General features: G+C 42.8%; 2 protein-coding genes and 1 long non-coding RNA gene across 3 annotated transcripts; all 3 read left to right on the forward strand.

Moving 5' to 3' along the window:
* The first annotated feature begins 850 nt into the window (after positions 1-850).
* On the forward strand, positions 851-3919 carry LOC121533243. The gene is made up of 4 exons (XR_006659012.1): positions 851-937; positions 2251-2477; positions 3104-3394; positions 3847-3919. It is a non-coding gene; the product is annotated as an uncharacterized LOC121533243 (long non-coding RNA).
* A 699-nt stretch (positions 3920-4618) lies between these two features.
* LOC121561595 (NACHT, LRR and PYD domains-containing protein 14-like) lies at positions 4619-7316 on the forward strand. The gene is made up of 5 exons (XM_041874148.2): positions 4619-5774; positions 5883-6137; positions 6318-6491; positions 6933-7100; positions 7244-7316. Exons 1-5 carry the CDS (start codon positions 4726-4728, stop codon positions 7314-7316), a joined length of 1719 nt encoding a protein of 572 aa, XP_041730082.2. The 5' UTR covers positions 4619-4725.
* A 41-nt stretch (positions 7317-7357) lies between these two features.
* Positions 7358-8862, forward strand: LOC123485438 (stonustoxin subunit beta-like). The gene is made up of 4 exons (XM_045216352.1): positions 7358-7413; positions 7589-7762; positions 7931-7977; positions 8101-8862. Exons 1-4 carry the CDS (start codon positions 7358-7360, stop codon positions 8574-8576), a joined length of 753 nt encoding a protein of 250 aa, XP_045072287.1. The 3' UTR covers positions 8577-8862.
* Positions 8863-9797: the final 935 nt, after the last annotated feature.

Consider the following 9797-nt stretch of genomic DNA (forward strand, 5'->3'; position numbering starts at 1 on the left):
AACCAAAAATACACTACATGGCCAAAAGTATGTGGACACCTGCTCGTCAAACATCTCATTCCAAAATCATGGGCATTAATATGGAATTGGTCCCCGTTTGCAGCTATAACAGCCTCCACTCTTCTGGGAAGGCTTTCCACTAGATGTTGGAACATTGCTGCTGGGACTTGCTCCATTCAGCCACAAGAGCATTAGTGAGATCGGGCGCTGATGTTGGGCGATTAGGCCTGTCTCGAGTCGGCGTTCCAATTCATCCCAAAGGTGTTCGAAGGGGGTTGAGTTCAGGGGCTCTGTGCAGGCCAGTCAAGTTCTTCCACACCGATCTCTAAACACCATTTCTGTATGGACCTCGCTTTGTTCACGGGGCATTGTCATGCTGAAACAGGAAAGGGCCTTCCCCAAACTGTTGCCACAAAGTTGGAAGCACAGAATGGTCTAGAATGTCATTGTATGCTATAGCGTTAAGATTTCCCTTCACTGGAACTAAGGAGCCTGAACCATAAAAAACAGCCCCAGACCATTATTCCTCCTCCACCACCACCACCCAAAAATATATTTCCCAATTTAACATCAAGGAGTCAAATCCCAAAGATTATACCTGGCAAATGTTAATCCCTTAATTTAAACATAACCTAGGCCCTAGACAGACAGAGAGAGAGAGAGAGATGGACAGACAGAGAGAGAAAGAGAGACAGACAGACAGATGGACAGACAGAGACAAACAGCTTCAGACAGACACACACACACACACACACACAGCTTTGTAATACAAGCTAAGACACGCCTCTCTGCCTATTTGTTTGAATTCATTTCTATCCAATCACCAAGCCTGTTAGAACAGAACCGTTGCCAGAGGTTATGAAACTTTGCGGTTAACTGGAAGTAGCCTACCCTACAACGCCCAGAGTAGACAGAACAACAAGACAACTTACATGCGGTAAGTGTCGTCTTTTTAGGGATTCAAAGCTCTATATAACCGTTATATAGATATGTGTTACATCCTACCCAGTGTTGTACATTTGTCTTTTACCTTTTCTGTTTATGTGTTGAGTTTCAAAGAATTGTCTGCTTTGATACACGGTGTCTCGCTCTTATCGTGGTCAGGTTGTTATTGTTAAAGAAAATGTGTAAACTGGGTGGTTCGAGCCCTGAATGCTGATTGGCTGAAAGCCATGGTATATGAAACCAGTATACCACGGGTATGACAAAACACTTATTTTTACTGTTCTAATTATGTTGGTAACCATTTTACAATAGCAATAAGGCACCTCTGGGGGTTTGTGGTATATCGGCCATATACCACACCCCCTCGGACCTTATTGTGAAGTATACTCAATGACGTACCTGGTTAAATAAGAGCAAATAAAATACATTTACTATGGCATCGTTCTGTAAATCAACTAGTATCCTATGTATCCTACATGTCTTCTACATGTTTTTTTTATTTATATTTATATATTGAATATCCCAATTATGAAGAGAGAGAGAAAGAAAAACAGACAGACTGATGGACAGAGAGACAGACTGACAGACAGACTAACAGACTAACAGACAGAAAAATCAACTTTATTAATTAATTTATGCTTTAAATACAAAGTATATAAAACAGACAGACTGATAGACTGACAGATAGACAGAAAAATCTACTTTATTTATTAATTTATGCTTTAAATACAAAGTATATAAAACAGACAGACTGACAGACAGACAGAAAAATCAACATGTTTTTAAAAATATTTATATATTTTATTTTTGAATATCCCTACTATGAAGAGAGAGAGAAAGAAACACAGACAGACAGATGGATGGACAGAGAGACAGACCGACAGACAGACTGATAGAAAAATCAACTTTATTAATACATTTGTGCTTTAAATACAAAGTATATAAAACAGACAGACAGACACAGTTTTGTATTATAAACTAAGACACGCTCTCTCTGACTATTCCTTTGAATTAATTTATATCCAGTCACCAAACCCTGTCAGTACAGAGATGATGAAACTTTGCGGTTAACTGCAAAGTTCAGGAAGTTAACATTGCCAATTTAGCGACTTTGTCGCTATATTTAGCGAGTATTCAGAGCAGAAGATGTTCACCACTCCGCGTCCAGACTGCAAATGAATCGCGCATGCGAGAAGCCGCCGCTGGCTGATCCCGCCCTTATTTTTTTTGTGGTCCATTTAGATTGTTAATGTAGATTGTATACAAAAAAATTCTCTCTCACGAAGTTATTCCTCTCTCCTACAGCGTCCATCACAATTACAAGCTCATGACCAATTATGCAAATTGAGTGGTGACGTAATTTAGCGACTTCTAGTGACTTTTAGGACAGCCAATAGCTACTTTACTTACTGAGGAGTTGGCAACACTGAGGAAGTATCCTCCTCTACAACGCCCAGAACATGAAACAGACCAAAGAAAGTAGGAGGAAGAAAGCACCATTGTAGACGGCACAACAAGACAACTTACATGCGGTAAGTGTCGTCTTTTTAGGGATTCAAAGCTCTATATAACCGTTATATAGATATGTGTTACATCCTACCGAGTGTTGTGCATTTGTTTTTTACGTTTTCTGTTTATGTGTTGAGTTTTAAAGAATCGTTTGCTTTGCTGCACGGTGTCTCGCTCTTATCGTGGTCAGGTTGTTATTGTTAAAGAAAATGTAGACTCAATGGCGTACCTGGTTAAATAAAATAAATATACTAGGGAATCTTTCTGTAAGTCAACTATGTATCCTTTATGATGACCATTCTAGCCTTCTGTGGTTATGACATAGGACTACAATACTGATACCGAATTGAGACTGTTCTGAGGGCAAAAGGGGGTGCAACTCAATATTAGGAAGGTGTTCTGAGGGCAAAATGGTTGTAACTCAACATTAGGAAGGTGTTCTGAGGGCAAAAGGGGGTGCAACTCAATATTAGGAAGGTGTTCTGAGGGCAAAAGGGGTGTAACTCAATATTAGGAAGGTGTTCTGAGGGCAAAAGGGGTGTAACTCAATATTAGGAAGGTGTTCTGAGGGCAAAAGGGGGTGTAACTCAATGTAAGGAAAGTGTTCAGTGTATATTGTCTGTTCTCTCTTTGCTTCTGGCTCTCTCAGGGGGAGGAGACTGACTGTCTGATATCATGGATCAGACTCCTCAGTCCCTCGTTCCAGCCCAGGACTCTGGTCCGCTGTCCTCCATGACGGCTCAACCTGCCCATCCACAGTCCTACATTACAGCTCAGCCTGCCCCACCACAGTCCTCCATTACGGCTCAGCCTGCCCCACCACAGTCCTCCATTACAGCTCAGGGTGGTTCTGTTGTTGTTGCACCCCAACTTGTTGGCTGCAATGTCGGAGGTTCATTTTATCAAAACATCAGTGTTACTATGCCTTCACATGGTGCTGGTAAGACAATTCTTTATTGTTATTTTTGTTATAATAGAAAATAATGCAAAAAAACTAAACAAATTATTACAGAAATGTTGATTAGTTAATATGCAGTGTCCCTATCAAATAATACAAGACAATTAAGCATATATTTTGTGTTCTGATAAGTGCGACAGTTGAACTAAGCTCATGAGGTATTTGTAAGTTGTATTCTTCAAGAATCAATGGGTACACAGTATATAATTAATTTTAAAGTTAAAAAAATGGATGTACCAGTTGTAGATTAACACACACAGACACATAAAAGTCTGAAAAAAAATAAAATAAGGCAACGCCCATGCAGGAAATCGGACTTTGAAACCATAACTGAAAGTATTGTGTTCGTTACGGTACTGAATACTGCAGATAAAAAAACGAAGTAAAGATATTTTATACATCCCACAACACTATCAATGTTCTTTCCTCATTAGATGAAGATCTGCAAAAAGTCAAGGGCAAACACAAGTCCAACATGAAGAAGAAGTTTGGGAGCATCTTTGAGGGCTTGGAAAGCGGGAAACCCAGCATTGCTGGACAATATTTACTCCGAGCTCTACATCACAACTGGGGAGAGTGAAGGGGTTAATAAAGACATGTGTGGCAGATTGAAGATGCGGCTCGGACAAAGCATTTCAAACCATGCAATCAACTGCAACCACATCTTTAAATCTTTAACCCTAAAACAGAGGAACATAATGACAAATCCCAATCCAAACAAAGCGGTACCGTCAGAACTGTGCTGACAAAGGGAATCGCTGGCATTGGAAAAACGGTCTCAGTGCAGAAGTTCATCCTTGACTGGGCAGAAGGAATAGCCAATCGGGATGTAGATTTTGTCTTCGCACTTCCATTTAGGGACTTGAATTTCATCAAAGATGACTACAATCTCTTGGAACTCCTGAGTGACTTCCACCCTGAACTAACAGATATCTAACTGAAGGGGGATATAGGATGCAAAGAAGTTTGCCGACTGCAAAGTCGTGTTCATCTTGGATGGTCTGGATGAAAGCCAACTTCCACTGGATTTCCATAACAACAAGAGGTTGTCTAATGTAACCAAGACAACATCAGTGGACGTGCTGCTGACAAACCTCATCAAGGGGAATCTGCTTCCTTCTGCTCTCCTCTGGATAACCTCCCGACCAGCAGCAGTTGATAAGATACCCTCCGACTGTTTTGACCGTGTAACGAAGTTCGGGGGATTCAACGACCCACAGAAAGAAGAATACTTCAAGAAGAGATTCAGTGATGATGAGAACCTGTCCAGCAAAATCATCTCACACATAAAGACATCGAGGAGTCTCTTCATCATGTGCCACATTCCAGTCTTCTCTTGGATTACTGCCATGGTTCTTGGGAAAATGTTGAGTGAAAATGACCATGGAAAAGTCCCTAAAACTCTGACTGAGATGTACATTCGTTTCCTACTCACTCTGACAAGCATGAAGAACAAGAAATATAATGGGAAAAACGAACCAGATCCTCGTATTCTGTCAGAGTCTGACGTACAGATCATTCTGAAGCTTGGAAAACTAGCCTTCCAAAACTTGGAAAAGAGCAATCTGGTGTTTTCTGAAGACGATCTGAGAGGGTGTGGCATTGATGTCAAAGAAGGCTTCTTGCTCTCAGGGATGTGCACAGAGCTCTTCAGAGAGGAGGACCCAATGTTTAGAGCAAACAAGTACAGCTTTGTGCATCTCAGCATTCAGGAGTTCTTCGCTGCACTCTATGTTGCCTACCTCTTTGTCAGTGAAAATGTCAACCCGTTTGCATCAAGAGAGAACAGGCTACCAAGATCGAATTACGGGTATTTTGGAGAAAGTGATGACTTCAGTGAGGACGAAGATTACAGGCCACAACCCAGAGGTTCTCAGCAGCAGCAGAAAACACTGCATGACTTGCAGAGGAGTGCGGTGGATGAAGCTTTGAAGACCAAGACCGGTCATCTAGACCTCTTCCTCCGCTTCCTTCTGGGCATCTCACTGGAGTCCAATCAGATCCTCTTGAAATGCCTACAGCTCCAGACTGAGGGAGACAAAGAGAGTATCCAGAATACCATCCAATACATCAAAGACAAGCTCTCAGACGAAAGACAATATCCCTCCCCAGAGAGGTGCATCAATCTCTTCCACTGTTTGATTGGGTTGAACGATACCTCGTTTGTGAATGAAATTCAAAGGTTCTTGACATCCAAAAACCCTGCTGAGAAGAACCTGACGCCTGCACAGTGCTCGGCGATGGCATACGTACTCTTGATGTCAGAGGAAGTGTTGGACAAACTGGACGTGAGAGAGTACAACACGTCAGATGAGGGGCGTGAGAGGCTGGTCCCTGCTGTTCGATGCTGCCGAAAGGCTATGTGAGTTGAAGTGTTGATGTGTACAGTATGTCACTGTATGTCTTACAGCCATTTAATTAGTCCTATACTACATCCACATCTCCCATAATAAACGTCTCTCCTCTGTAGACTAGCGGACTGCTGCCTTACAACGAGTTGCTGTGAAACGGTGGCATCTGCACTACAGCTGCCCGACTCCCAGCTGAGAGAGCTGGACCTCAGCGGCAACGCCCTGTTGGACCTGAAGTCCCTCTCTGTTGGACTGAGGAGTCCCAACTGCCGACTGGAGTCACTTAACCTTAGCCATATCAACATGGGAAGATCGGGACCAGAGCTTCTAAAGGCTGTGCTGATGGGTGCTCACAGCCAGCCACTTGTGTTGAGGTGAGTGCTATGCCTGGAACAACACACAGCAGAACACTTTTCAACAGTCAGTAACCTTCCAAATCTACTCTGGCAAAGAAAACAAGCAATAAATATAATGATAAACAACTTTAAATGATGGTGGTATGCATGTTGGCAAGTTTGAACAATTCAATCATTTTTTGGGGTTGTTTCACACAGACTCACCAGTTGTGATCTCAAAGATGACATTTGTGAAACCGTTGCCTCGGCTCTCCAGTCAGCTGGCTCATGTCTGACAGAGCTGGATCTCAGCTACAACAAACTGACAGACACAGGGGTGAAGCAGATCTCCAGTGGTCTTATGAGTCCACACTGTAACCTGAAGATACTGAGGTGAGTAATGAACATGTTTTAAAGGGGAAGTTCAGGATCAATAGAAGGGAAATGCCTGCAATTTTCAAAATTGTCAAATCAACTCCATATTTGGTTTGACATTAGGTGATTTGTTCATTTATGTAAAAACATTGCACACATGCCCCTATCACTTACCATTGATTGTTAGCTAGCTTCTTAGTCTCTGTGGTCCTCTGTAGCTCAGCTGGTAGAGCATGGCGCTTGTAACGCTAAGGTAGTGGGTTCGATCCCCGGGACCACCCATACACAAAAAAGAAAATGTATGCACGCGTGACTAAGTCGCTTTGGATAAAAGCGTCTGCTAAATGGCATATTATATTAGTCCAGGATTTGGCTTAATGTATCTTGAAACTGGCCCTATATGTTAATTTATTCTTGATTAATGACAGCTCCCCTTTACATTTTTTTCATGTTGGACAGACTGACTGGTTGTGGGGTTACAGAGGAGTCCTGTGGAAGTTTGTCCTCTGCTATAGCAGTCTCTCAGCTCGAGGAACTACGTCTGGGCTGCATCAAACTGGGCGACTCTGGAGTAAAGCTGCTGTCTGCTGGACTGATGGATCCACACTGTCAGATACAGACTCTGGGGTGAGAAATAAACCGTTATGTTTAATCTTCCACATGTTACAGTAGAATAAACCTTTTTTTACCGCATTGTTAAAACTATACCGTAACAATGGAAACACCAAGAGAACGTAGCGTTAAATTCTCTCCCTTTTTCCCCTCCCAAGGCTAAGGGAGTGTAATCTCTCAGACGTTCCTGTGTCTCCCTGGCTCCTGTCCTGTGGTCATACTCAGTACTGAGAGAGCTGGACCTGGAGAGACAACAGCCTGTGGTACTCTGAATGAGGCTCCTCTCTGCTGGACTGAGGAACCCCAACTGTGCCTTACAGACTCTTAGGTAGATTACACATTTGATATTGTGAAAGCATACTGTAAACTTCAGAAAACAGTCAAATAGGAATGATTGAACTAGTGAACTGCACTGCACTTAAATGGAATTTAAACGTTTTAACTTAAAAAAATATATACTCTAGCAGTTGTTCATTGTTTTATGCTGTCTCTTCTCTCTGTAGGCTTTCTGGTTGTCTAGTCACAGAGAAAGGCTGTACGTTTCTTGCCTCTGCTCTGGAGTCAAATCCCTCCCACCTGAAAGAACTGGACCTGAGCTTCAATCACCCAGGAGACTCCGGAGTGAAGCTGCTCTCTGCTAGACTGGAGGATCCACACTGTAGACTGGAGAAACTCAGGTAAAAGGAAAGGTAAAAGGAAATTTAGTTGATTTGACTTTTGCTTCTGTTAACACCTCATTGCTCAATGGGCTTTCAAGACTCTAGTTTATATAGTGAAATCATCAAGGCAATCTCCACTGTAATCAGGTTCAATAGGCCCTACATGACTCTTTCTTTGTCCCACAGTTTGGACCATGGTGGAGAGTCCAGAATCAAACCAGGCCTGAGGAAATGTGAGTCATCAAACTACATTTAGGAAAAGAAAGCTGGCTTTTTAAGCACCTAAACTTTTATAAGCAAATTGTGAAAATAACATAAAACACATGTTTCTGTTTTTCTGCCTTGTCTTGCTACAGATGCCTGCCAGCTCAAGCTGAACGGTATGTCAGCAGATAGTGACCTGACTCTGTCCGAGGACAACACGAGGGTGGTGAGGAGAACACAGGTTAACCGATATCCTCATTTGGATTTCTCGGATTCAGATGACTCAGATCGGACAGAAGAGTTGGATAAGTGGGCCAAAGTACGCTGCAGGGAGCCCCTGTCTGATGGCCGTTTCTACTGGCAGGTTGAATGGACTGGCTGGGTTGACATTGGGGTGACATATACATCCAGATCGGTTACTGAGAAGAAGAGGTCTTGGGGGCTTTTCTGCTGCAATGAACAGTACACATTTATTCATAATATCAGGTTCTCAGTTGTGCCAGTACCCAGGCCGGACCCAAAGTGTATAGGAGTGTATCTGGACTTTCCGGCTGGCGCTCTGTCCTTTTACAGCGTCTCCTCTGGTACACTGACCCACCTGTACACATTCCACACCACGTTCACTTAGCCCCTTTACCCTCAGTTCAAAATCATGTGTGATGAGAGGGAGATATTTGGCTCAGTTAAAATCCAAACTCTGTGAATGAAAGCAGCCATCACCAGAGTAACTGACAGACACATTTTTTATTAATTTTTATTTCTGTAATTAGATTTAGTCTGTGTTTTTTGGGGGGAGATTTTAATTGAACTTTATTGATACCCAGGTGGGAAATCGAAATGGTATAGTCACACATTACATACATTGATGATGTAAATAATGATTAATGTCAATAAAGTTTTGTATGGAACTGAGAGTCATGTTGTTGTGTCTCTGTCTGATATCAAGTGATGAAGATGACATCCACCTGTCTCAAACAGATCATCACTCAGAGTGATGACATCAACCTGTCATCACAAATACACCTTCACTCAGAGAGATGACATCCACCTGTCTCATCACAAATACACCTTCACTCAGAGAGATGACATCCACCTGTCTCATCACAAATACACCTTCACTTAGAGAGAGGACAATGATGTTTTGATTAGAAAATGTTATGTAATAAATATTTACCATTCACACATCGTTCAGCTTTGGGTGGAAATGATCTTTGGAAGTTGTTTGTTTATATTTTTATTATAGTTATCATGTTTGATTATTAATATGTTTTTAATGATTAATTTGTGTAAAAGGGTGATAGAGGAGTGATAGAGGAAAGAGAGAGAGCAAGGGAGGGAGGAGGGGGAGAAAGGGAGAGTGATAGAGGGAAGAGGGAGGGAGGAGGGGGAGAAAGGGAGAGTGATAGAGGGAAGAGCGTGGGAGGGAGGAGGGGGAGAAAGGGAGAGGATAGAGGGAAGAGCTGGAGGGAGGAGGGAGGGAGGGGGAGAAAGGGAGAGTGAGGAGGAAAGAGCGTGGGAGGGAGGAGGGGGGAGAAAGGGAGAGTGATAGAGGGAAGAGCGAGGGAGGGGGGGAGAAAGGAGAGTGATAGAGGGAAGAGCGAGAGGGAGGAGGGGGAGAAAGGGAGAGTGATAGAGGGAAGAGGCGAGGGGAGGGAGGAGGGGAGAAAGGGGAGAGTGATAGAGGAAAGAGCGTGGGAGGGAGGAGGGGGGAGAAAGGGAGAGTGATAGAGGGAAGAGCAGGGAGGAGGGGTGGATGATACTTTAGAGCAGGGGTGGGCAAACTTTGTCTCAGATAAAAATAAAAGTTGTTCGATTAGTCTCATCAAAATCAATTTGAGGGACGGAAAAA

Source organism: Coregonus clupeaformis, unplaced genomic scaffold (genome assembly GCF_020615455.1).
Source record: "Coregonus clupeaformis isolate EN_2021a unplaced genomic scaffold, ASM2061545v1 scaf0689, whole genome shotgun sequence".
Lineage (NCBI taxonomy): Eukaryota > Metazoa > Chordata > Actinopteri > Salmoniformes > Salmonidae > Coregonus > Coregonus clupeaformis.

What these genes read in the sequence shown, in the direction of transcription:
- LOC123485438 (XM_045216352.1), top strand. Translation starts at nt 7,358, where the DNA reads ATGAGGCTCCTCTCTGCTGGACTGAGGAACCCCAACTGTGCCTTACAG. An exon ending in TGTGCCTTACAGACTCTTAG is followed by an intron (nt 7,414 to 7,588) that starts GTAGATTACACA and finishes TTCTCTCTGTAG; the next exon opens with GCTTTCTGGTTGTCTAGTCA. An exon ending in TGTAGACTGGAGAAACTCAG is followed by an intron (nt 7,763 to 7,930) that starts GTAAAAGGAAAG and finishes TTTGTCCCACAG; the next exon opens with TTTGGACCATGGTGGAGAGT.
- LOC121561595 (XM_041874148.2), top strand. Translation starts at nt 4,726, where the DNA reads ATGTGCCACATTCCAGTCTTCTCTTGGATTACTGCCATGGTTCTTGGG. An exon ending in CGATGCTGCCGAAAGGCTAT is followed by an intron (nt 5,775 to 5,882) that starts GTGAGTTGAAGT and finishes TCTCCTCTGTAG; the next exon opens with ACTAGCGGACTGCTGCCTTA. An exon ending in TGTAACCTGAAGATACTGAG is followed by an intron (nt 6,492 to 6,932) that starts GTGAGTAATGAA and finishes CATGTTGGACAG; the next exon opens with ACTGACTGGTTGTGGGGTTA.